General features: G+C 42.1%; 1 protein-coding gene across 1 annotated transcript in view; it reads right to left on the reverse strand.

Moving 5' to 3' along the window:
* The window catches only part of LASP1 (LIM and SH3 protein 1), a 60,987-nt gene that overhangs the window by 13,131 nt on the left and 19,948 nt on the right, over positions 1 to 27,908 (reverse strand). Inside the window, exon 3 of the mRNA XM_020793968.3 lies at positions 8,905 to 8,989. Coding sequence (XP_020649627.1) covers positions 8,905 to 8,989 — 85 coding nt within the window. The remainder of the gene's footprint in view (positions 1 to 8,904; positions 8,990 to 27,908) is intronic.

Genomic DNA, 27,908 nt, shown 5'->3' on the forward strand with positions numbered 1-27,908 from the left:
TGAACAACTGTATATGTGTTTCTAAATGCACCAGACATTAGAGGCTCTGCAGACATTGGCTGCCATGCTGTCTCAAAAGGTAGAATATGTGGGATACATAAAGGCCTTGAGTTGGTACAAAACTATCTGAACCCCTGGTGTTTCACACCAATATTCATATTTGCACAGACCATATTATCTTATAAGTAGAAGCAACAGTAAGTCTTATGGTACCATTAAAACTAAAAAGTTTTATTTGGCATAAGTCTTTGTAGACTGCCACCTACCTTTTTTAGATAAAGTATTACTACAAATAAGTGTGGATGAGGGATTTGTATAGTTGACAAGATTTTGGTCAAGACAGCCGCTTGAAGATTTTCCAAGTCCTACCAGAATTGGTAGTTGTGGGTTTTTCGGGCTCTTTGGCCGTGTTCTGAAGGTTGTTCTTCTACCAGAGTTTTTGCATCAAGCACAAGATACCCAGCACTTTGTTTTTATTGCGTTTTCTGCAATATGTAACAATCTGTTTACTGAGGATAAGAGTTGTGAGAGGGGCCCTTCAAGGTTCAGAGATCCATATGTACAGACCCTGCATATCTGAAAATTGTTTCTTTAGAACAGGAGTGGACAAAATGTAATTTCTTAATGCAGAAGACTTGCTCCCTATACTCAACCTCACAAAAGTAAAACAGAGGAAGAAACTTTATATATGAGCATTTCCATCCCAGTAGAACACAAAGCAACTGCCAAACTCTGGTTTGAAAAGTGCATCTATCTTAGCTTTTTGTGGCCCCTATCTAATTAATATACTTCATTTTCTAGAAAATCAGGGTCCGATCATACTTCCGCACTATTAGAGAGCAGGCCGGGTAGGTGGGGCTTGTCAGCCATGGAAGGCAGCCCATGTAGGAGAAGGAAAACTCCAATTTCAAACCTCCACTGCCTTGTGGCTATATCCACTCATGGAAAAGGCTTCAGGAGTTAACCTAGAGGCAAAATCCGGAGCTGGAGTCCCGAAGGTAGTTTGTGCCGTTCTGCCAATTCCTGTGACGTTGCTGGAACCAGTTGTATTGGCTCTTGCCTTTCCATTGGACCATTTCAGCAACGTGGAGAGGGGGGATTTGCTGCTTGGGTAACAGCCTATCCTCCATACTACTTTACCCAGGCTTCATGCTCTGGAGAGGACACTTCTCGATACAGAGCATGTTACCATAGTCTCTCGAGACTGAAGGATGTCTATGATGATCAGTATTTGCCTCTGGCACAAGCATTAGAAAACGATGCCTGAAATTCCTCTAAATATGTTACTACGTATGTTACTGTCTGATTGAACATAAGCTTTCTTTAGTACTCGTCAGAGTCTTCAGCCTAGAAGGAACATTAGAACAAAGAGGAAGGGTATGCGTAGTTGGCATCCTAATAAAACAACAAGAACCACGTATGTTTCTTGAGAAAAAGTTCAGAAATGTACATTCCTAGTAAGGATTATTCCTGGACCCCTCTGAAGACTTCTCAAGCAACAGGTCTTTTTTCTTCTTTTTAACTCCAAATACCTGCTTTATTCTGAGCCTTCTCCATATCCTGCTATCTCTACATTTCATCTCTCTTCAAATGACAGCTCAAACATACTGTATTAACATTTGGAAAACTGTACACTGAAAACATTACTTTCTTCTGTAAGACAGAAAATCAGACACCCCACAAGTGTGAAAACTGTGGACAGAATTAAAATGCACCATATAAGGTGTTTCACTTTTTGTAGAGTATGTGTCTTTTTTGTTATTATTTTACTACAGAACAGTTTTGAGTACCCAGTGCATGGAGAGGAACTCTAAAAAATATTGATTGGCATAGAAATTTAGAACAGAGAAGAATTAAACAAGGAATGTGATTTCTATTGACTGTGTGCACAGGGGACATTCCTCCTGCACACCAGAAGCTGAAGCAACAGAGTGCTGCAAGCAGAGGAAGTCTCAGACAAGGCTGGCTTTCAGTTTTTTTCTGCCCTTTTATGGGCACTCAGCTGGAATAAACGCAGCTCTGATGCTTGCAGAAGGCCAGACATGAGTGAGTCAGACAAATCGGCTAGTTCTTTCCCATGTCCGGCTCAATGTAGGGCTATTATGACCTTGTAGAAAAAGGATGGTGGGGGTGCAGGTCCAAGAAAATGCAGAACAGCACAAAATGAGAAAGTTGGAAGAGCTGCCGCTGTTGCCCTTCAGGAAAGAAGCAATTCTATTAATCAGATAAACAAAAAAATATGCAGTGGTTTTCCACATGAGCCACCTGGTTAGGCTGCTATGAAAGTCTAATCTAAGGCTACAACTGCTTATTCCAGAATAAGACTGTTCTAAAGTATGTGGTTTGCCATTTGCATCCATGTGCATTCTACACAAGCACACTGTTGGATACTGACCACAATTCAGCAATTGAAAAAACTTGATCTTTATTTAAAACATTTTTTAAAAATTTAAAACATGAAAATCAACTTTTTAGATCTTAAGGATGCAACTAACACATACATGTCTGGACAACAGTGGATGCAATCTGAGAAAGCAAGGTGGAAGATCTGAGTAGAATTTTCAGTAGAATAATCTACCCACAGGAGAGGCAAAATTCTGCAAAATAATTATATGCACAAATTTACACAGGTTAAAGTATATTGTACCCCAAAGTTTTTTTGGTGCAAATTTTGGGGGCTTTCCTTTTCTTAAAAAAACACACCCTAAAATATGTTATATGCCTACACCCGTGCTATCTGAACACTACATGGTCTTGGAGGATTAAGGTGGGCTACTCCTTGAAGGAATCTCTTTACAGTAGGATGTCAAAATAACAAAACGGCCTCAGAATCTTGGGTTTGGTGTGCTACGATAGCTGATATATACACCTTCAGTGTAGACAATGATAGATGATGATCAAATAAGTGAGCGAGAAAGAGTAATACTGCTCTTAGAGTAGTAGGCACTGATGGAAGATTGTTTGATCTTGCAAATATCTGGAAAGCCAGCCACTTGTGGGAGTAGTGTCGATTAGTAGGTCGACCTAGAGTGAGCAAGAATAGTGTCTATGGAGGTAAGATCCTCCAGGCCATCAGATGTAGGGACCGAAGGTCGGGATGGAAGGTCTGGCCTTGGTGCTATGTAAGGAGGTGAAGTAGACAAGGTAGCCGAATTGATCTGGATGTTATTGAGGTCAACATTGTGAACCACAGTTGCCTCGGCCAGTATGGAGCTATTAGGATCGTGTTGGTCTGATCCTGCCTTATCTTGACAGTGGTTCGCAAAATGAGTGGTACTGGAGGAAAGAGATAAATGAGATGGGTATTCAAAAATACCATGAGTGTGTCTCCCAGGGATCCCTGGTCAATCCCCGCCCTTAAAAAGTAGCTGCTGACTTTCTGTTCATCTCTGTTGCAAACGTGTCTACAACTGGATGGCCCCACTGCCTGCAGATTTGGAGAAACACGCTGTGATCGAGATACTATTTGTGCATCTTTAAAGCCTGTCTGCTCAGATGATCTGCCCAGGAATTGTCCTGAGTGGCAATGTGCACTGCCGACGGAAAGATGTAGTGCTCCAGGCACCAGTCACAGAATTGTACAGTGAGGTAGAGAAGAGGGAGTGAATGTGTGCCTCCCTGCTTGTTCACATAATATAGCGCTGTAGCGCGATATTAGCGCTGTAGTATTGTCCGTGGTGACCTGGACTCCAGTGCCTGCGATGATTAACAGGAAAGCACGGAATGCCTTGAAAATGGCTAATGACTCCAGGTTGTTGATGTGGAGAAGCCTTTCTCGTGGCACCTATGTTGCATGAACATGAAGGTCTCTGCAGTGCGCCCCCCAACTGACAGGGCTGGCGTCGGTTGTCACCTGAGTTGTCAACAAAAGTGCTGCAAAGGTTCGGCCCATGAATAGGTTGGAAGGTGTGATCCACCACTTGAGCTAGTAGGCAAGCTAGCAGGTAACCTGTAGGTGCATGGAGGGCGCGTTGAGAAGAGGGTCGAACAGAGAGAGGTACCAGGCCTGCAAATAGCGCATCTTCAAACTTGCATACTGGATAACAGAGGTGGTGGAGGCCATGAGGTTCAGAAGAAGTTGTACTTGGTGGACAACAGCAAACGCCTACGGATGGAAATGCTCGACTAGAGTCGGTATTTTGATTGAACGTGCCCGAGGGAGAAAGGCTCTGGCATGGCGAGAGTTGAGCACTGCACCTATGTAGACTACCCTTTGTGAGGTGGTCAGCACCGATTTTTTTAAATTGACTTTGAGGCCAATATCCCTTAGAAGAGACAGAGTAACGTGGATGTCCCTTAGTGCTTGGTCTTGGGAGTGAGCTACTAGTAGCCAATAGTCTATGTACGGGAACACCGAGATCCCGAGGGTATGAAGATATGCTGCCACCAGAGTCATACAAATGCAAATCGGAACTGTGAAGCTCAATTTCTCAGCACCAAACTCAATCATCGGAATTGGGCCCTACAGGCAAATGGCTATTGCAAGAATGAAATCACAAGAGCCATCAAACCAAGAAAATGACACCAAACTGAAGAAAAACAGCCACCCACAAATAAAGTATTTCTGCTATACATTAAAAGGGCCATGGACCACATGGGGAAACTTTTGAAAAAACACAGCCTACAAACAGTATTCAGATCCACCACAAAAATACAACAAATGTTACAGTCAGCAAAGGACAAAAGGGACCCCCTCACCATTGCACGAGTATACTGGATACCTTACAGTTGTGGCCAGGTATATACTGGGACCACAAAATGCAGCATCCACACCAGAATCAAAGAATATGAGAGACACTGCAGACTAAAACAACTGGAAAAATTGGCAGTAGCTGAACATGCCCTGAAACAAACTGGACTTGAAAGTCTATTTCAAAACACAAAAGTACTGGACAACACCAGCAATCATGATGTTAGACTACACAGGAAAGCCACTGAAATCCACAAACTCCAGCCAAGCTTCAACAAAAAAGAAAGTCTAAAACTCAACAAAGCCTGGCTCCCGGCACTGAAAAATACAGCCTGCAAATGGTCAACGAATCTACCCAGCCACAAGGTCTGGTGATCACTGCATACAAGAGACTAGCTAACGACAGTTGGATCTTCCAATGTCTCACAAGTCGCCATCTATCACAGTGACAGATCATCTCCCCCCCTTATCACAACAATACACCCATAACAAAAAAAACACCCTGATCACAAAAATCACCTAATCTCCTGAAAAGAACAAAAAGCTGATCCCACAGCTATAAATACTCAACTATCCCACACACTACACCAGAACACAGAGTTCTAACTCCTGTCCTCTGAAGATGCCAGCCACCGAGACTGGTGAAATGTTAGGAAGAAAACCTTCAGGACATGGTCAAACAGCCCGAAAAACCTACAACAAACAATCAGACTTATTGTTCTGAAAAACTAGTGGTTCAGGGCTTAAAAGCGGATGTTCATTATGACAGAAGATAATAAAATTAGGAAATATAGCAGTGCAGTAACTTACTACCAACCTACAATCTGGAAATGTCTCAGGTGTACTTTAGTAAAGGATGAACAGAAACTTAAAACAGAACATCCTACCCTGGAACACAGCAAGCTCCAGGTGCCTGACTCAAAAGTATTCCTTATTCCCCCCCAAGTTACTATTTTCATAATTTGAGAAAGCAAACCCACAGGAAATAAGCTCTCTTATTCCATGGTCACTTGTGGGCTGCTGGAGTTAAAATTAATCCAACTAAAAACTTGTTTACTTGCACATAGGATAATTTTGTGCTTTTGGTGAACTACTGGAACTAGCTACGCCTTTCCTGCTACCCAAAATAAGAACTCAGAGAGGTCTGTGGGAGTACCTTTAGTGAGACTACTGCAGTGCCAAATACCCTTGGACGGAAGCTCCAAAAACTAGAAATAGTACAATAGGTAGACAACAACACTTAGGTTCAAAACGGGAAAACTTGGATGGGTTTGAGGGGCTAATTCTATGCCCCTGGGATCTTCCAATGTCTCACAGGTCGCCAAAAATGCCAAACACCCTCCAAAAAGCAAAAGCATTTAACTGCCTAGATGTTCATCTTTGGTTTTGAAAATGCTTATTTTTTTAGTTTAAATGATACAGAGTTACTATGAGATATCTAAAATATGAACTACCATTTCTGAATGCTTCTGGCATTAGAAAACTCATTAGAAGACTTTAAAAAAAAAGAGGGAGCAGGGGAGTACAACAGGCTTCAAAAATATTTTTATATACTCTTCGCTCACCTCTGTTCTGAAGTTCTGGAGAAGAACTATGTCAATTCAACATTCAGCACAATTTCTACCAAGAAAAATATTTTAGTGCAGGAAGCCAACTTAGAAGCATCTGTCCCAAGCATCTCATTCTGAGCAGCAAAGAAATGTACACAAAATATGAGAGATGCTTTGTAAACCAAAGCTATGTACCTATCTGAAAGATTTTAACAGCCTTCATACTGCTATCCTAGGAGGGTTTCCATGAATTTGCCAAAACTGAGGCACCTCTAGATAAAAGACTGCAACAGAAGAACAAACTGTCAGTACACCACTGAATCTGGCCACATTATGCCTTGGCTTTGGGCATCTGGTACAGAGGTTTTTGGGTCACGTCCTGTTTGAATTCTCCCTCTAAGGCAACACCTTGATACTCTACCTTGAATCTTTTCTGCTCTCTAAGTCACTATAACTGGGCACAGATGCTAAAACCTCTACAGACAGCACATTAAGACAGAAGGGGAGCATAACAGACTTCCAAGGAAAGTAATGCATGCCACTAAGACCTAGAGGAAGAGTCTCTTATCAGGAAGTTAACAGGCCATATTACAATCAAGCTGACAACTTGCTTGCCTGTCACTAACTTAAACATTAAGAGTATTGGAGAAGAGGAGAAATCTACCAAGGGCGCTTCCTTTGCATAAGCTGTCCCACTGACACAGCTATGTATACATGCTTTCAAAATAAATTTCCATCCCTGGAAGGGAGAATATAAGGCAGTATTAATGCCTTGGCTCAGCAAAGAAGCTTTCCAAGAGCCATAACATTTAAGAAAAAAACAAAAAATGGGTGTGTGTCCCTTTGACTAGACACAATGATGAAGAATATGTAACACTCCTGATCTTGCTTTTAGACAAAGTGGCTACCATGTGTTCCCAGAATGGTTTGTACTACAACTCTTATCATCCTTAACCACTCTTATGTTGGATAGGGTTCTTGAAAGTTGGAGTTCATGTTAGGGAGTGGGATGAGTGGAATTAGAAGTATCAAATCACAATGGATCCTAGGATGGGAGAAAGGAGAGATGGGGAAAAGTTGATATGGAATAACATAACTTAGCCATGCCACAATCTCTTCTCATTTACTCAGACAAATGATTAACAAGCCATAGGTGACAGTATTATACAAATTGCTAGGAGCTCAAAATGAATGCCACTGAAAGAGTTTTTTTTTTTAAAGGCTGTCACATTTCTGTATACCAGCAAGCAATTAGGCAAGAAGTCTTACAAAAAGAGATATTTCAAAAGCCAAGTCAGAATATTTGGGTGGGCATGTGACTCCACAATCTTGCACCATCCCCAATGTATCAAATGTTATGTTCAAAAAGGATCTTGCAGAAAGCTTCTCCATAACATAATGTTCTTTTCCTGGTTCCATGTTATCTCTAAAACCAGAGAAACTCTCCAAGTAAATCGTGTTGAAAGTGATGGCAATTCCCACTCAAGTTTCACAAGGATCAGTGCCTCCTTCGGAATCAGGCTCCTCAGCCTCACCTCCTGACTCGTGCGGGAGATCCGAGTAGATCTTGGTGGGAGCAGGCGCTCTGCCAAGTATCGAGGTTCTAAACCGTTTAGGGCCTTATAGGTAAGCATTAGAATTTTGAATTCAATGTGGAAACGGATGGGCAGCCAGTGCAGCATGGTCAGAACAGGAGAAATATGTTGGTGTTTTCTCAACTCCAGTAAGGAGTCTGGCCGCTGCATTCTGCACCACTTGAAGTTTCCGCATCAGCCTCAAAGGCAGCCCCACGTAGAGCGCGTTACAGTGGTCTAATCTTGAGATTACGAGCGCATGTACCAAGGTAGTGAGCGCCCTCATGTCAAGGTAGGGTCGCAGCTGGGCAATCCGCCAAAGGTGGAAAAAGGTGGAAAACTACATAACGAATCTCCTTTAGCATTTTCTGCATGCGAATAATTTTAAAATAATTTGTCAATCCTTAAAATTATCCTAAACAGTAAAATATCATTCTACTCATTTATGGATGAGGAACAGAATAACAAGTGTGATGGATCCAGCCCTGCCACATGATAAACAATAGATATGAAAGACAGACATACCTTGGACAGTGTTGGAGGAAAAAGAACATATGTATTTGGTCCTCAGAGCTAAATGTTGGAAGCAACTGCCAGTTTTTCCCCTCAGAGTATGACACATGCTGACTTTATTAGTTGATGCTACTAGATCCTTCCCTATATTGTTCCACTTTTGTCTTATACTCCACTATTGCTATAATATTCCACAGTACTTTATGTACCATTATGTTATTTCCTCAGTTGTTTACTGCATCCTTGACAGCTTGTGCTTCCCCTCAGGCAGGTCTGCTGGGTATTTTAACATGTAATGCCATGCATTTCTCTGGATTCTTTAGCTGCTTTGAATTGTTGCAATTCATGTATTGTATAATAAATGTCATCTGCTTGTAGGGTAGTTACTTGTCAGAACTTGTTAATTTAATTTCAGCTTTGTTAATTTCACTTCCTTTGGCAATATTTAGTTTTCCTTTCGCAGAATTAAATTTTTAAGAGAATCTGAATTTTTAATAGCACCCTATATGGCTTTTGTTAAAAGGCTAATTACAATTTATAAAGCAGAAAGCATTTGAACAATTATTAATAGTCTTACCTGACTCTGAAGCTCACTCTGCTGCTTCAGACGCAGGTTCTCTGGAGTGTCTGCCACCATAGTGAATGACTGCTTTGGATAGTGTCTGCAAACAGAACAAATGAGGCTGTGTTAAAAATAACCACTCTTTATACAGTTTAGTCAATAAAAAGCCACAGAATCCATACAGGAAGCCAATATTATCATAGCTGCTATCCATACCACCTGCTCCTAAATCAACTACTCCTAAACAGTATACCTGAGTGCACTAATCAGCTCTACAGAATAACTCCATCTATTTGCTTTCTCCCGTTAAAGTTGTTTGGGACTGCAGTATAACAGAAAAATGTAAATGAAAACACTTACACTCACCCTGTGAGCTCAATGTGTTAAGATACTAAATTTTACATGTGTAGAGTGTTAAAATAATTAAGCTGGGTACAGAAAAAGCTCTGAGAATGTTTGTTGTCCTTTAAAAAATAAGGTATGAACAGCAGTTTTAAGTAGCTGCAAAACAATCAGCCAGATCTCCAACCAGGTCCAGAAGCAAGATACATAGACACTGCCTTGCAAAACAATTTCATTCATACCCAACAGTGCAGTGTGAAACTAAAACAAGGGAGAGAACTAACAGTGTACTAAAATAATTTGTAATTTGTAAAATGCTGCAATGTGTTAATATGATCAGAGTTGGTGTTTTCAGGTCCTATAATCTGCACCCTCTGTAATTACGATACTTTGGTTTTACAGTACCGGTGTAAGTGATCCTTTATTTTACAAGCCTTTTATTCCTCTAGGACAGTGTTTCCTAAGTTTTTTTGAGTTGCAACCCCTTTTATAATAGCTAAATGTGGCGTGGCACCCACCATATTTGCATAAAAAGGCATTTTAATGGGGTAAAGAACAGACATTAAAATTGTGCTGAATTTTTCAGAATATAATTCTAGCCTAATACACTTCTGTTAATGTAATAATAAATAATTATAGGAGAGGCTGTAAATCTTTGAGAAGGAAAAAAATTCAGTACAGTTTCAGTTTAATTTACCCTTTTGGGTTGTGGAAACAACCCTCCCTTCATGTCTCTCCATCCAAAACAGCCGCCTCAATGAAGAGCCCCTCCCCCTCAAGCCTAAATAACCCCCCCACTTCCCTCCCTGGTTCTCCTCCCACACCTTTTTATACCTCTTGCTTTTCTCCTCCATGACTCAGGTGTGTGTTCTTAATATATTTAGAGGCTAAGAAAGTCATTTTAAAATATATTCGTATTTTAAAGAACTTTGATATTTTAAGAGATATATTTTGAGCTTTTTATATGTGCCTTTTTAGGCTATAGGCTCCTGCATTTTTTGAATATAATAAAGTATTTTTAATATTTTATCACCCTTTTTAGGTTCATGTATTTTGAATTGCTTTCTGTTTAAGTACTTATGATTACAGTTTTTCCGTAACTAAGACTTTTGGATGTTTCCAATAATTTTTGTACTTATGAAACATAGAAGCAATGTAGATAAAGCCTGTAGGATTATATAAGCAGATGTTGTCCGGAATTATTGCAACAATGAAAAGACTTATACCTTGATACCCACACAAATTCTGATATGGTTGGAAATTATTCTCTCATTTCATTCTTGACTTAACTGCTTTGGGATACATGTCAGCTGCGACGAACACATGTTCTGATTTTTCCCTGGAGGTCTTCAAATTTTGTAGGATTCTTAGGGAGATGTTCAGGCTGACCTGACAAATTAATTATGTTGGCTACAATATGCCAAAATTTGGTAAAATGGGGAGAAGAGCATTTATATACAGTGGTGCCTCGCTTTACGATTGCCCTGCATTACGACAAATCCGCTTTAGGACGATCTTTTTGCAATTGCGATCACAAAACGATGATCTAAATGGGGGAATTTCGCTTTGTGATGATCGGTTCCCTGCTTCGGGAACTGATTCGTTGCAAAACAATGATTTTTAAATAGCTGATTGGCAGTTTCAAAATGGTCACCGGGTAACTAAAATGGCTCCCCGCTGTGTTTAGGGATGGATTCTTCGCTATACAGGCAGTGAAAATGGCCGCTGTATGGAGGATCTTCGCTGGACGGTGAGTTTTAAGCCCATTGGAATGCATTGAAAGGTTTTCAATGCGTTTCAATGGGCTTTTTATTTTCGCTTTACGATGTTTTCGCTTAACAGCGATTTTCCTGGAACGGATTATCGTCGTTAAGTGAGGCACCACTGTACTCCTGGTCACACATAGTGTTGTGAATAGTATACTTTGGTTGCATGTACCAAATACTGCCTGTTCAATTGTATTTTCCAAAGGAAATTAAAAACAGACTTAAAAACATACTCAAATGTAAAAGCCATAAGCTATTGGTTACCTTACAGACGCTCCAGGCTACTCAAAAGGCAAGTCAAATCAGTCCAAAACATATACCTGCTTTCCCTGTCGCTGGCCATCAACTGAGATCAGCAACTGAAAACAACAAAACCCTAAGCTTAGCAGTACACTGGTTCAGGTGGAGAGGAAGAAGGGAGCTTTATGTGCAGAACTATTAGGAGTATCATGATTCTACTCCAGTATTGTTAATTTTGCTTTCATAAGCATGAAAATATCCACTGTCCATTTCTGAAAAATAAAAAAGCCAACAAAGACAGCTCAAAAAAGGGCCCTGCCTCACATTTATCAGGTTTGCATGGCCAATAAGGAATCCACTTCACATTTAATCAAGAAAGAAATAATCTTTAAGTGCACTGTCTATGTGTTACTCTGCCAGTATGATTTTCACCAAAACTGCAATGTTCATAAGATTTCCTTTCCTAGCAGCAACTTTTTTTTTGGCAGTGCACTTGTTCCATTATGTTGCAAAGAGCCACGCAGTCTTCAGGTGGAAATTAACTGGAAGTAGAAAGCTTTTGCATGAATGTATACAATGCAAAAGTCTCTACATACAGTGGTGCCTTGACTTACGAAATTAATCCGTATTGGACCGGTGGCCGTAACTTGAAAATTTCGTAAGTCGAAGCACCATTTCCCATAGGAATGGATTGAAAACCGATTAATCCGTTCCGGCCAAAGGAAAAAAAAATCCGAGCTTCCAAAGCTGCACCCGCTGCCCTCTGCCTCCCGTCCCCGTGGGGACAGGAGGGAGAGGGCAGCAGGGACAGGAGAGGGCAGCGGGTGCAGCTTTGGAAGCCTGGGAAGCCGAAAGCTACCCCAACTTCTGCACTGGCTTCCCAGGAGTCCAAACCCCCTCTGCTGCCCTCTGCCTCCTGTCCCTGTTGCCCTCTGCCTCCAAAGCTGCTTCCAAAACTGCACCTGCTGCCCTCTCCCCTCCTGTCCCCGCTGCCCTCTCCCCTCCTGTCCCCATGGGGACAGGAGGCAGAGGGCAACGGGGACGGGAGGCAGAAGGCAGCCAAGGGGTTTTGGACACCTGGGAAGCCAGCACCAGCGCGGAGGTTGGGGCAGCTTTCGGCTTCCCGGGCTTCCAAAACTGCACCCGCTGCCCTCTGCCTTCTGTCCCCGCAGGGACAGGAGGCAGAGGGCAACAGAGACGGGAGGCAGAGGGCAGCGGAGGGAATTTGGATGCCCAGGAAGCCGGCACCCAGTGTGGTAGTCTGGGTGGTGTTGGAAGCCCGGAAGGCTGAGCCTCCCTTTGCCTAACCGTTGGGGCAAAGAAGCAGCCTCTTCACCACCAACGGTTTGAATTCCCCGCCTTTTTGTTTGTACTTTTTTGTTTGTAATTGGAAGCTCTGGCCGCAAGTTGAAGCAAAATTTTGCGGCCAGAGCTTTCCGTAACTCGAAGTTTTCATAAGTAGGGACGTTCATAAGTCGAGGCCCCACTGTACTCCAATTAAATGCAGATAAAGAAACACAAACACAGAGATCCATATTTTCTGGAAAAATTTATGCAAGTTACCTGATTTCTATATAAGTGATTACCAATCTTACTACTATTGGACAACATAAGTAAATTAAGGTTCTCTTGATTAAGGAGCACAGCAGTAATTGCTTAGATGTGCAGTGTCACCATATGTAGAATACTTTTCAAAAGCAAAGCTTTAACTTCAGAAATGAATAACAACCTTCTGACACTTATAGCTGCAGGAGCAACTTTGAGAATTAGGCCACTGCTCAGTGAATTTATGACTAAATAAATACGACTCCATGACCACCTAGCAGGTGCTTCAGTGCCCTTCCATGTAACTACTGAAAGCCAAACAAAGAAATGTATAATGGTTGTTCTGGGTTTTTCGGGCTCTTTGGCCGTGTTCTGAAGGTTGTTCTTCCTGAGGTTTCACCAGTCTCTGTGGCCGGCATCTTCAGAGGAAGAACAACCTTCAGAACACGGCCAAAGAGCCCGAAAAACCCAGAACCACCATTAGATCCCGGCCGTGAAAGCCTTCGCAAATATAAAGAAATGTATACATAGCTGCATAATTTTTAAGTTACAGGAAGAAAAATCAGAGGGCTTCCCCCTCAAAATGTGATAGTCACAGAGCTGCTTGGCCTAATGATTTCGTTTTTCAGAATCAGGAAATCTTTTTTTTCCATAAGTCATATCAGTGAAGTCAGATTTGCTTGTTTAGTGTATGAAGATTCGTTGCTTTCTCCTGAGGAACAGTAGCCTCCATTAGATGGATGAAAAACCTGTTATTCTGGAGATACTCAGGATCAGGGACAACTCAAGAAGTGAGATTTCAAGTTCACTTTGAAATCCAATACTATTCATCCTGGGTGTGAACTAATAAATGCAACAGTGAATGAGGCAATGAATGGTTCTTTAAAAAGGCACTGGATCTGAATGTAGCCTCACCCCCTGACAGGATCCTGTGCAATCTGAATCCCCACAAGCTAAAAAAAAAGAGGGAATGTGAAAAATGTTGTGATGACAAATCAATTATCAAGAGTTATCAAGTTCTTGTAGCCAAACTATTCATTGTTCTAACTTCTCCACCAGAGAGTACTATCTAGTAGTACCCATAGAACTGAAGCACTAGCCACAGCAGGGAGAAGGAAAAAAAACGAAATACATTTAGCAAAAAGGAAGGAAACTTAAGGTTAAAATTAGATGTGCCTCCTCTGAAAGGCCAGCAAGAATAAGTTTGTTTAGATGTGCTCAGTAAAAATAAAGAGAAAAGCTATTATTGCAGCAAGCAACCACACACTTCCTCACAACTTGCAGTCTCTCATAAAATAAGCAATCTCCATAGCCATGGCATTATCTCTGCGAAAAGGAGTGGGTAAGAATAACCTGATGTGCAGTTGTGGCATACCCTGGGTGACTAAGACAAGAAAACAGAAAAGACCACCCAGTGAGATTGTTAGGTCAATGTCCTGGATATTATGAAGACGGAAAGAAAAGAAGCAGAACTTTGGCAAATGACAACTATTCAATATGGTTTTACAGAGGTATCACATCCTAGAGAGGATAAAATGAAGGAGGAGACATGAATACCTCTTTTGAGACAAAAGTACAATGGTGAAGACACAGGATAATGCCTTAAATTCTCTGGTAATTTGGTTCTATTGTGAAGGCTGATGAAGCAAAAAAGCAGCTTGAAGGTTCTCTCCTGCCTGCAAGAATGAGAAAACTAATGCCTTGAATTACCTTGCAGCTCCTACATCTGCTATCACAGTATTTAAATCCAATTAGTTTATTGCGATCGCTATTGTAATTGCTAAACAATAACTGAATGGGGGAATTTCGCTTGATGATGATCGGTTCCCTGCTTCAGGAACCGATTTTTCGCTTTACAACGATCAAAACAGCTGATCATCGGGTTTTCAAAATGGCTGCCCGCTGTGTAAAATGGCTCCCTGCTGTGCTTTGGGATTGATTCCTTGCATTACAGGCACTGGAAAATGGCCACCCTATGGAGGATCTTCGCTGGATGCTCAGAAGTTTCGCCCATTGGAACGCATTAACCGGGTTTTAATGCATTTCAATGGGCTTTTTTATTTCGCTTGACGACAATTTCATTCTACAGCGATTTCACTGCAACGGATTATCATTGTCAAGCGAGGCACCACTATAATCAGATAGTTTAGCTCACAATCTTGAAGGAACCTTTCGTGGCATTTTCCATGCACCAAGCCCAGCAAATGCTAAGTTTCCTAGACTAGTTGCCCAGCCTGCTTGTCTACTACCACCTGTTAGGTCTTTAAGAAGAAATGTTGTAATTAGCAATTGCTTACCCTGTTTCCCCAAAAATAAGACCTAACCTGAAAATAAGACCTAGTATGCTTTTCAGAATGCTCGTAATATAAGCCCTACCCCAAATATAAGCCCTAGTTAAATGAAACACTGTGCAACATTGTGCAGCAACCAGAAGATAACATGACTGTATTTGAATAAATGTAGATTGTTGTACATGGGGGGGGGGGGGAAGTCCCCTGAAAATAAGCTCTACTGCGTTTTTTGGAGCAAAAATTAATATAATACCCTGTTTTATTTTCGGGGAAACACGGTAGTACAGGTGGAGTTAATTAGTCACTGCCTGTGTGACTAGTAGAACACAGTTGTGTGAAATAAGCTACCCTGATGTAAACCATTAATTTGATTGGTTGAAAGAAGTATAAATTAAGGGACTATCTAATGTGTTTTTATTGTTCTTATTTGACTGTCATGGTTAAGTTCTGTCCATATGACTGCTGAATGTTTATCCAACTATTAAAGCTCATACAGTAAATTCTCCTGCCTGTTGTGAAGATCACCTCCAGTGCCAGATCAAGAGAAGCTTTAGGAACTTAGAAGATGATTGCTTTTTCTAGTTGAAACTAGAAACAGTATACAAGGCTAAGACACTAATCAGGTGGCGGAAACGTAAGGAATTCATACTCTGGGTAAATTGAGAAATTAATTGTTACAATAATTTACTTGTTGGGTTGCAAAATGAAGCAAAGGTTAGAAAGAGCCCCCTGCACACAGACCCCATCCCCCCAACTGGTCCACGGTGTCAAAAAGGTTGGGGACCACTGTACTAGATCATACAATTCAAAAGGCACAAGAAACCGTCTTCTCTAAAATATTTAGATAAAAAAATTAGGGTAGTCTTATACACATAAGGAAGGGGGAGGGAAAGTTTCTTGTGAGTAAAGTGCTTTCCCCTCCACTTTCTTCAGAAGAAAGTGGAGGGGAAAAGCACTTTCTTGCGAGGAAACTGGAGGGGGAAAGCACTTTCCTCGCAAGAAAGTGGGGGGGGAGCAGCAATCAAAGTGCTTTGATCCCTGCCTTCCCCCTCCACTTTCTTGCAAAGAAAGAAATTCTGGGTTAGAAAAGTGGGGAGGGGGCGTCTTATACATGGGGACGTATTATACAGAGAAAAATATGGTATGCATGTGCTACTGGGATGCCTGGGGACATTACTTGAATCCAAACAGTAAAGTAACACTGAACTGCTGGGGGAGTTGTAATCAATATAGCACATATTCATTACATTTCCACCCAAAAAATAGCACTCAAGGTAGAGTACAATCAACATAGAATTAAAAATAAGTAAAACCACATTTAACTATAAAATGATACAATCAAACAAAACTCATTAATGCATAAAATGTATCTGGAGATAATGGTTAGAGGACATAGGGGTTTTTTGTGCGTATGTGTGTGGGGTCCTACAGGTGAATGCAACAACTTTTCATCCCCCCTCTGCAAATGTCACATTTCATACATCGCCAAAACTTTCTTCCTACTGGGTAAGTATTTTCCAGAAATCTTCTGAAGTGATAGGCTGTATGTTTTTTCATACTTCCACTTATCTTCACTGCAAGTGCTTTTGATTAATCTTTTAAATCTGCAGCATATGTCCTAATCTCTTGACATGAGGTAGGCTACAAAGCAAAATTCTGAGGGTATAAATGCAGCATTGAGTGGTAAGTCAAAATATACAAACAAAAGTGTACTGGGCAGATGAGAAATTTCAGGGGTTTATCTTCTGAATTCTACAGTAATAGCCACAACAGATACAAAAGAGCTATTTAAAACTAGTTTGTGGTTTTGCACTACTGAAAGGAAGCAATTCATCCCACACACTGCAAAAAATGATATTGGAATGAAAACTGCTACTAGGTGATAGCAATTCCAGAGGAAAATGTTAAGCTGTTAAGAACTCCTAACTTGGAGAAAATACCAGAGACTTCTGACAGAATGTCACTGATTTTGCTGTATAGTATGCTATTCAAACACCGCATTTATCCGAGGATTTATATACTGTAGCGTAGGAATCACAAAATAGTACAATTCAGGTGTTACAGCCTGAATCTGTATAGGATCTGCAGGGCTTGAAAAATACACTCGTCCACTCGTCTGTGACGTGTGAAAAATGCTGCTCGACGAGTCACAGCTCCCTCCCTCCTGCCTTCTTCTCCTCCACCTGTCTCTCTCTCTCTCTCTCTCTAATTCTGCAGTCCTCCCCTCCCCCCTCCCATTGCAAATGGAAAACTGCCCTCTTCTCACGAGAAGAGAGTTCGAGCAGTACATAGACATATAGCTCTGCAGGAGAATGTAGAGTAGTCCCATGCTGGAGAATATGGAGACTTCCTGCTTCCAATTTCAACCGAACGAGGACACATCCTGGAGTGAGAGGGAACAGTGGCTCCTTAAGAGGCCAGGCGCTTTTGCTTTCACTTATATTTATGCTGGAGACATTCAAAAGAAAGGCATTCAAAATACAAGCTTCATGATCCCACAGGCACACAGGTATTAAAGCAACCCAAATCTGAGGGTATAAATCAGTGATTCCCAATCCCAATAAATTGCAACGCTATAATCTGTTCATGCTGACTGGTGAGACATTCTAAAAATTTTCAGGCCCTCAGGATCTGTAACATGGTAATGGTGAGAAGATACATGTAAATGCCATTTACATATCCTCTCTTCACCCAGCAGTCACGGAGATTTTTGTGTGAGGAACATAATCTGAAGCAGACACTACAAGCATGTTTGGCTCAACGTGCTCACAATGTCTGCACAGTTAGGTGCACTAGTAAAATAGAACACCAGATCATGAAATTAAGAGCATTCAGTCAAACATACTTATTGTCTCCTTCACATTCCTCACACAAAGGTCTCAGTAACGTCCAAGTGGAGAGGGGTGCAGGAACACAGTTTACATGCACACTCTAGTCCACACATCCCTTTTAGCTCTAGACAGGTTCTCGGGCATAACACATGAACAGGGTTTTTGATGACCTATCTTGCAAGTTCCATGCAACTCAGCTACAAGCTCCAAAACAATTTGGGATCATGACTGTTAATGTCCTTAAGCCAAGAACAGAAGCATCTTTCAATGACCAACAGCTATATGCAATGTCTCATTGATCTCCAGTGGTAATCAATGAAAGTCAAATACACAATGCTGTTTCAGTACTCTACAGATATATGTGGAATACAATAATCTTTACCATATTTAAGGTTAGGTATCCAGAAGAAAAATATGCATACAGTGGACCCTCGACTTACAGACGGCTCGACTTACAGACTTTTCAAGTTACAGACTTCTCTGGCTGCAAAATTTAGATTTGACTTGCAGCCAGAGAATCGACCTACAGACCAGAAAAAAACCAAAATGAAACAAAAATAGAATAAAACCTGCCTATTATGGGATTCATCGGTTATCAATGCATTGTAGGTCAATGGAGATTCGACCTACAGACTTTTCGACTTGCAGCCACCGTTCCAATACAGATTAATTCCGTAAGTAGAGGGTCCACTGTACAGTATATATCCTAGGAATATTTTCCTATTGAAGGCAGAAGTTCTGGAATTTAAAGGCTAAAAAATAAACAATTCTTCATTTAGCAAGGAATATATATTTCAGTTAGAGGTACTGTATGCAGATTTTGAATTAAGGATTAAGCAAGAACAGCACTACAGCAATAAGACAAATAACATTTGCACAGAAATATGCAGATCTGTGTTTCTGAACTACAACTGCCAGAATTCCATAGGCAGCATGGCCATTGGAGCACATCTACTGTTTCATGAGGCAAAAGGATGCATACTAAGAAGGCAACCTGCTCCTCAGATCAGGTAATCACTACTGGATATGTCGAAGGTTTTTTTAAAAAAAATCTTTGAACACAGACCAAAAAAATATATGCTGATCCTTGTCCAAACCTCCTCTGCATATTTCTGCTCTCAGAACAGTAGAAGAACAAGAAACAGTAAAGGAGGCTCTGTATGTAGTCCAATAATCTAAAAGTGATGGCAACAGTGTATGAGGACAGCATGATGAACTATTAGAATAGTAACGTGAGGAACCAAGCAGGCAACTTGTTTAGGCATTTTAGTCCTAAGTGGGGGGAAAATCCATCTACGGGGATGAACAGATCTCGAATGTTTCAACTCCAGAACTATTTTAGCATTTATTTAGAACAGGGGTCTCTAAACTACAGCCCACTTTGCCGTTTTATCTGACCCGTTCCCTTCAGCCTGTACATGTGTGTGGGGTGCGTGCATGCATGCATGCATGGGGATGGGCGTGTGGGTGGACGTCTGTGCAAGCACACATTCCTTCGGCCCTCAAAAATGTTAAAAATATATGATGTGGCCCTTATGCTCAAAAGTTTGGAGACCCCTAATTTATAATGGAGAAACACCCACATATATTCCTGTGCTTAACCTACAGCTCTATTTCAGCTAAAGCAGACAAAATTCTACAGGAACCCATCATCTGTGATGAAAAAGAACTTATCAGTTATGATCTTGCCACTGCATACAGGAGGTGGAAAGTAAAGCTGGGCTGGACCAGGCTTACCTCATAAATTAACACCAGTTAACCGCAGGTACCAAGGCAAAAATACACTATAACAGCAAACACCCACATTAAGTTGTGGATTTCCTATGTACTACCAACATACACATTATTACATTACCTTTATGGGCAGTTTGGCTATAGGAAAAAACACTGAACTTTATTCAGCCAAGAGCATTGCTCCTCCACTACACCCCCACCCCAACATATTACTGTTTTAAAGCAGTTGTTCCACAAAAAAAGCACAATATCTTCAACCTAGGTTGAAAGAGAGGGAAGAGGAAATAGCTGTACAAGTAGGGCACTCACTTCCTGCCAACTATTCTACATCATTTCAAGAAATAAAGAGGCCTGCTCAGTGGAATGTGTGCAGGAGAAACAGTCTCCAGAGCTAACTGTACACTTAGAAAATCCCCGGCACTATTAGTATTGACTCTTTTGTTGTGGAACAACAACTGACTGTTCCAACTGCAGAACCTTAAGATGCTCTCTCAGCTTATTTATGCATATATACTTACACATACATGCTGAGCACATTCAAATTTTGACTTTGAATAAATGTAAATTGTTGTACAGTACATGAAAAAAATAAAACATCCCCTGAAAATAAGCCCTACTGCGTTTTTTGGAGCAAAATTTTATATAAGACTCTGTCTTACTTTTGGGGAAACACGTTAAGTCTAGCATTTCCAGGGTTCAGAACTCTGTTTATTAGGCCAGAATTATATGAAACATATCCAAATGTATATAAACTAAAATAGATCGAAGTTATATGAAGTATACTCAACATGTTTTTTTCACATTAGCTCCCATCATGAATTTGATATATGTACAACCCAAACCATGATTAAAAGTTTTTAAAGATAAGTGATATTTACATATATATCCCTTAAAACCTGGAGATGATCCAATAATAATGCATCTCCACAACAGCTAGAAAACTTAAATTTTTATTTATTTATTCATTTATTTATTGCAATCTAGATAAAGCCACAGATCACAATTACTGAAAAAAGTCTGAGAACATCACTTCATTGTTTAATAATTAACACTTAGGATATGATTCTTAATTATTTTAAGGGTCAGCAGTCTGATATAAGAGAGTATGGCACATAATAATAGGTTGTGAATGTTTTGCCTGATAGCACATTTGAGTCTTCCTTAGGTTTTAAAAAAATCTTCAAGTGGAGGAATGTTTTCAAACTGAGAAATCTAAGATGTTACAAATTTTACAGCCACTTGCAACATTTCATTTGGCCAAGATGATCAGAGCTCACATTCCTGTTCAATCATGAAGTTAACTAGTTGATCCTGGGCCAAGTAAGGACATACAGCGTATTACAGTGGTGCCTCGCACAACGAGTGCCTCACACAACGATGAATTCACACAGCGATGCCTTTTTCTGTTAAATTTGCTGCCTCACACAGCGATGTTTCCTATGGGGGATTTTCACACAACGATCTCCCTTTTCGCTCCTGTAAAAGTGTCTTACAATGTTTGGACACTGTTTTAAATGATTGCAATGGTTAGTCCACCTCCTGAAACCTACGCAAACTGATTTTGGTGTTGTTCTGACACTTCGTTAATTTATGATGATTTTTTGTTTTTTCTCCATAGGAAACCATTGGATGGTCTGTCTAATGGTTTCCAATGGAAAAAACAAAAAATCATCATAAATTAACGAAGTGTCAGAACAACACCAAAATCAGTTTGCATAGGTTTCAGGAGGTGGACTAACCATTGCAATCATTTAAAACAGCTTCCAAACATTGTAAGACACTTTTACAGGAGCGAAAAGGGAGATCGGGAAAGGGCTCTTTGATCTCCGTTTGCCTTTTAAAGTTCTTCCCGATCTCCCTTTTCGCTCCTGTAAAAGTGTCTTACAATGTTTGGAAGCTGTTTTAAATGATTGCAATGGTTAGTCCACCTCCTGAAACCTATGCAAACTGATTTTGGTGTTGTTCTGACACTATGTTAATTTATGATGATTTTTTGTTTTTTCCATTGGAAACCATTAGGCAGACCATCCAATGGTTTCCAATGGAGAAAATTCAAAAAATCATCATAAATTAACGAAGTGTCAGAACAACACCAAAATCAGTTTGCATAGGTTTCAGGAGGTGGACTAACCATTGCAATCATTTAAAACAGCGTCCAAACATTGTAAGACACTTTTACAGGAGCGAAAAAGGACTTCGCAAAGGCATTGAAATGTATTGAGTCGGCTTCAATACATTCCAATATAGGAAACATTGTTTCACTCAACGATGTTTCCTATGGGGATTTTCACTGAACGATGGCAATCCGTTCCAATTGGAACGGATTAACCGGTTTTCAATGCATTCCTATGTGAAATGGTGTTTCACAGAACGATGTTTCACACAACGTTGATTTTTTTGAACCAATTAACATCGTTGTGTGAGGCACCACTGTATTCTTTAAGGAGTTGTGAAGACAAGATGAATGAACTGCATTTCTGTATGACACTGTAAGCATGATGGGTAAATAGCACATAAAAATATTTTCAGAGAATTCACATTTCATCCTCTGCAGATTCAAATTCCATTACTGGCAGTCATAATCAACAGCAGCAGTCCCCAACCTTTTTGGGACTGTGGACTGTGTGGGGGGTGCGTGGACTCGTTGTGAGGTGGGGGCACTCCCGTGCTTTCAGGTGGCCATGTCGCACTCATTCATGTAAATGTAAAAGGCAAAACTTGGCAGCGACAGCCAAACAAGCAAGTGTACAAAAGCTGGGAGGGGGCGGCTGCAAATGGGCGCCCGTCTCCCCGTTTGACTGATCTATCCCCCCCCCCGCCACCACAGGGAGACCCACTGGCTTCACCTGGCCAAGGCACCCGGCACAGCTTTCGAGCGGATTGGGCAACCTTCAGCCACAGCGACACTGCCTCCCGCCCGGAGCGAGCGACGAAGGGCAAGTCAAGCCGTGCTTGGGCTACGCTGATTAAGTGGAAGGCTGCCACCCAAAACGTCCACTTGTCCTGGGTTCAAACCCCCCCTCCCTGATGGAGGGCTAAGGATCATGGCTTGGTGCGGGGGCCAGGGTCAGAAAGCCCACCTGGCGAGCCCACTGCTGGCCTGGCTGGCCGTTGGGCTTGCCTTTTGTGACCCCCTTCACTGGGGTCTCCCGGGAAGAGAAGGAGAGCGAGGGAGGGGAAAGGGGTATCTCACTGCTGGCTGGCCAGTGCGCCCGGTGGTGTGTGTGTGTGTGTGTGTGTGTGTGTGTGTGGAGGGAGGGAGGGGTATGCGGGTACATGCATGCCTGTGTTGGAGAGGGGCGAGGAGGCAGCAGTGCTGGCACTCCAGGGATCAGAGGCACGCCAGGACAGCCGTAGCCCAGAGCGCACCAAAGCCAGCAATGGTGCCGCTGCCCTCGCCACCACTGGCCAGGCAAGATGGCGCAAGCCGGCGCAGGCTCCTTCCCTGCCGCGGCTCCTCCGGCGTGAGGCGAAGGTTCTAGGCTGGCCTCCCAGAGTCTGAGCCCTGTCCGCCTCAGGCCACACCTCATCCCATGCCCCGCACCCAGCTGCCCCTCTGGCCAGCGATCACTGGGTGCTCGTGTGCTTTGTGTGCTGGGGGGACCGTAGCCACGCCTGTGCTGCCACACACTTTGCTGGGGAGCCAGAGTGAGAGAGTTCGGGAGAGTCCTCGCGGCCTGAGGAAGGAGGGCGGTCCGAGGCTCTCGCTCACGGATGGCCATCACCCTGTCGCCCACCTGCGGAGCCCATGGCTTCTCCCCGAGATGGCCACCCAGCACCTGTTGGCTCGCTCGGCCTCCTTCTGATCGCCCTAGGAGCACGTAAGAGAAGGCAGACGGGGGAAATGAGTGAGCGAGGCAGGCAGCCGGCCGAGGAGGGGGAATTGGGGCGAAGTGCAGCATGCCCACGGGGGCCGGAGAGCCGTGTCCGTGGCCCAGTTCCAGGAAGCCCATGGACTGGCAACGGGCCATGGACAGGGGGTTGATGACCCCTGGTCCACAGCATATGTAGCCATCCCTTCTGATCACTGTATTTTAACTTCCTGTTGTAACAATTACTTTATTACAGATCAATGTTCTCCCATCCTACAGACATGGAGTTCCATGAGTTCAGAAAGTTGCAACATTCAAATCAGGAGTTTTCTGATAGTTACTATTCAATGCCAGTTACTATCTAAAGGGGTATCATCATTCACTCAAATTCATTTTGAAACACACTACTGACAGAAGAGGCTACCAGGTAGCCTCTTTGAGCCTCTCGAAATTTAACAAACATGCCCTATTCACCCCACTTCACTGACGCAGGAAAAATCTCAGAGGGATCAATCAAAAAGCAAAAGCTTGCACTGGAAACGTATGTTCAGAATACCATATTGTATCAAGAGAGCAAGGCGGAGCCCCAGTCTTCTTCTTACTGCTCTAACTAAGAAATAAGCTTACAGTTTGGCAGGAAGCCAATGTACAGACAGAGGAAAGCCTATATTAGACGTGTTTGAAGAAGCAAGCTTGCTTGTGCCAGCATAAACATGGCCTTTCCCCCTCCCCACTCCATAGAAAATGACTGGACATTCATTGTGCAGTACCCATTTTAATGGGAAGTAGTTTAGAAAAGGAGGCCTGGTAAGAAACGCTGGGTGCTCCTAGTATGAGACCATGCCAACACTGATCACAGTTGTAATCCTTTACTATCCCCAAAATATTGTGCTGAAGGACACAAGCTGAGGAGGGTTCATCTTAACTTATTCCATACACTAGATATTAAATCCACCATTTGAGGTCTTCTAGAACTTTGCACCTTCAACAAAGAATATAGAACTTGGAAGAGAGGAAGATTAAGGAAATAAAAACACCAGTTCAAGTTGACTACTTCCAATTTAGAGAGCTTGATACTACTTTTATATTTTCACCTTGTTCTCATGCTTTTTTGAGGGTTCAGATGAAAATGTTACCCAATGAATAGGGCTGAACTGATTAAACTGAAATAAATCTGCAAATGTATAAGAAAAAACTGATGAAGAAAGAGTATTTTAGACTATGTATGCATGTATCAAAGCTGTTGACACCTAAAAAGAGGTGTACACTCTCATCAGGAATACAAATTCTAAAAACGCCATTGCTCCCTTCCTTTTTGCTAAGCCCCATGACTTGGCAAAAGGAAGGAAAGTGACTGTCAAAGTGACTTCCGCTTTTCCTTGCCTTTTGAGAAGGTACAGAGCTTAGCAAAAAGGAAGGAAGCAACGCCTCTGCTTCCTTTTTGCTAAAGCCCCTCGCTTTTTGCGAAGGCACGGAGCTTAGCAAAAAGGAAGGGAGCAACGCCTCCCCTTTTTGCTAAAGCCCCACACCCCTTGCCTTTTGAGAAGGCACAGAGCTTAACAAAAAGGAAGGGAGCAATGCCTCCCCTTCCTTTTTGCTAAAGCCCCACGCCCCTCACCTTTTGCGCAGGCACGGAGCTTAACAAAAAGGAAGGGAGCAATGCCTCCCCTTCCTTTTTGCTAAGCCCCGTTGTGACATCGTCTGTAGCGTTCTCTATTTATTTGATCTGTTATGTAATATAATGGTTTATGAATCTTAATGTTGCAGAGAGGTGGAGCAGAGACAGATGCTATAAGAGGCGGAGCCTGAGTCAATATTTCAGTCAGAGTGTGAGGATTAAAGGAGTTTAAGTCAGATTGAGTCACTGAGAGTAGAGTCAGGGTATGCAAGAGAATGTGTAGTTTGGGGAATTTAGATGTGATTAACTACTGAAGATATTTATGAATCTATGTAATCAATAAACAAAAGTTTTATTTAAAAGAATTTGAAGTGTGGACCTGAGTCTTCAGAAATTGGTGATTTAGAGATCACCTGGTGGCAGCAAGTGTAAAAGAGTGAGGTTTGTTTACCTTTGTGTGCTCAGAGGCTTGAAGGTCAAGCAAGGGGCATGAGGGTGGACGTCACAATTCCGTGCCTTCACAAAAGGCAGTGGTAAAGATCTGCCTTTTGTGTATAAAACAACCCTCAATTTTTTCTCAAATTATTTAAGGAAAATGTGTTGTTTTATACATGGAAAAATATGGTAGGCACAAAAAACCCAGAACCCCACCCCTGCTATTCTTGGTTCTATCCCATGCATGGACACACTTTAGGCTTGTGATTTTTTTTTAAACAGGAACCTTGGGACCCAATTAACCATAGTTTGTTTGATGCAAAAAACATACAATGAAAGAATTGTGAGCCCAGATATTCACTTTGTGCTTCAAAACTGGAAAGAGCTCTCCCACACAAAAATCCACTACTGATTATGACAAATTTAAATCATTACACCAATGTAACTAAGGTGAGAGAGGTGTTACTGGTATCCTTAAATTACTAAATGTCCTAATTTCTTGCTAATCTGCTACATATTACCTAGAGATTACCAGTGCTACATTCTGCCTGGTCAGTTTTTATTCCAAAGATAACCCCCGAGTCTGAAGATCTATTCCATTCTTAATTTTGCCTGCCACTGCTGATGGTCTTTTATAGAAGACAACTGGATTAGGTCAGAAACTGCATGATAGTCCAAACCATATTTACAGACATGGTAAACTCAATGAAAAATCCAAACTTCATGATGAGGGAAGAATGTTGATGACCTGGAGAGGCTATGGGCTGTAATGTAATGTCCATTTAATTTTAACTTCCCTTTAATTGTGCTTATGTCATTTCATGTTATTATCACTGCTGTGAACCACTGGTCAGGTGGGTGGTACAGAAATTTAATATATAAACTAATTTATTAACTAACTACTAACTGTGGAACAACGTCACCTATCATCAACTAAGAATTAGACTAAAAGTACTTTTGAGCAACCTTTGCCAAAATTGTGTTCTAGATGTGGCAAAGTTCTGTTCAAACATATTTTAAACTTTAAAACAGGGGTGTCCAACCTTTCACCTTCCCTGGGCCACATTAGGAGATGAAAATTTGGTTTGGGCCGCACATAAATTTGGTTTGGGCCACATGGGGGGGCAGCCCTAGCCATCCTCCGCAGCCCTGCTCCAAGTGTGCTTACCGGCAGCTGCGATCTCAGACAGCAGAGGCTGCCAGCTTCGACTCCAGTGGCTTTATGGGGCCTGGAGGGGGTCCACCTATTGACGGGGACGGCGCAATGCAGTCACACAGCCCCCCTCTCCCCTCCCCTCCTTCCTTCCTTCTCTCCCCCCCTACCATTGTGACGTGCCCCAGCCACATTCTGGCCGCAAGCACCAGCAGTGTAACTTGAAATTTTGGAATTTCTTTAAAAATAAAAAATTGCACTGGACCGCATTATGAGCCGACCTGGGCTGCATGCGGCCCTTGGGCCACAGGTTGGACAAGCCTGTTTTAAAACTTCCCATGGTGTATTATTAAACGTAAATAAACTTGAACGTGAACTTGACTACTTACTATTCTAGCTGCCCTGCTTCCTGTTAGTAGTGACCACATTCACCTCAGCACTAAGAAGTACCGTGGGGGAAGACTGTCTGTCTAGCATAGACCAGTATTCCATTATATAACCATATAATCATCACCATCATCTTGGAATTTGAACCTTTGGATCATACAGTGCAGCCCCTATCAGTGGGGAAACAAACTCTCAACCTCTGGCTCTGCAGCTAGATACCTAAACCACTGAACTATTCAGCAGTTAACTTCAATAGAAAACACCAGTGAGGAATGCAAGTGCAAACACTGGAACATAGGCTTCTACTTCCATAATACAGATACTTCTAGATCTATCATGACCTACTACAAGAACACAGTCTTAGCTGCCTTATTACCATCAAGTCAGATTTACATAGTGGAAGTAGGCATCCTTCAGTCTCGAAAGACTATGGTATCGTGCTCTGTATGGAGGACTTGGAACAGCGTCTAGTGTGGCTGAGGAGGCCAATTCGAGAGTGACAATCCCTTCCACACTGGAGACAAATCCAATCTGTCCCCTGTCCAGCTCCCTGGTTTTGCTTCCTTTGTGACTTCCTCTTTGCCTCAGCCTGCTGGACAAGGGTCTCTTCAAATTGGGAGAGGCCGTGATGTACTGCCTGCCTCCAGGCTGAACGATCAGATGTCAGAGTTTCCCATCTGTTGAGGTCTATTCCTAAGGCCTTCAGATCCCGCTTGCAGATGTCCTTGTATCGCAGCTGTGGTCTCCCTCTGGGGCGATTTCCCTGCACTAATTCTCCATATAGGAGATCCTTTGGAATCCGACCATCAGCCATTCTCACAACGTGCCCAAGCCAGCGTAGACGTCGCTGTTTCAGTAATGTATG

Source organism: Pogona vitticeps, chromosome 6 (assembly GCF_051106095.1).
Source record: "Pogona vitticeps strain Pit_001003342236 chromosome 6, PviZW2.1, whole genome shotgun sequence".
NCBI lineage: Eukaryota > Metazoa > Chordata > Lepidosauria > Squamata > Agamidae > Pogona > Pogona vitticeps.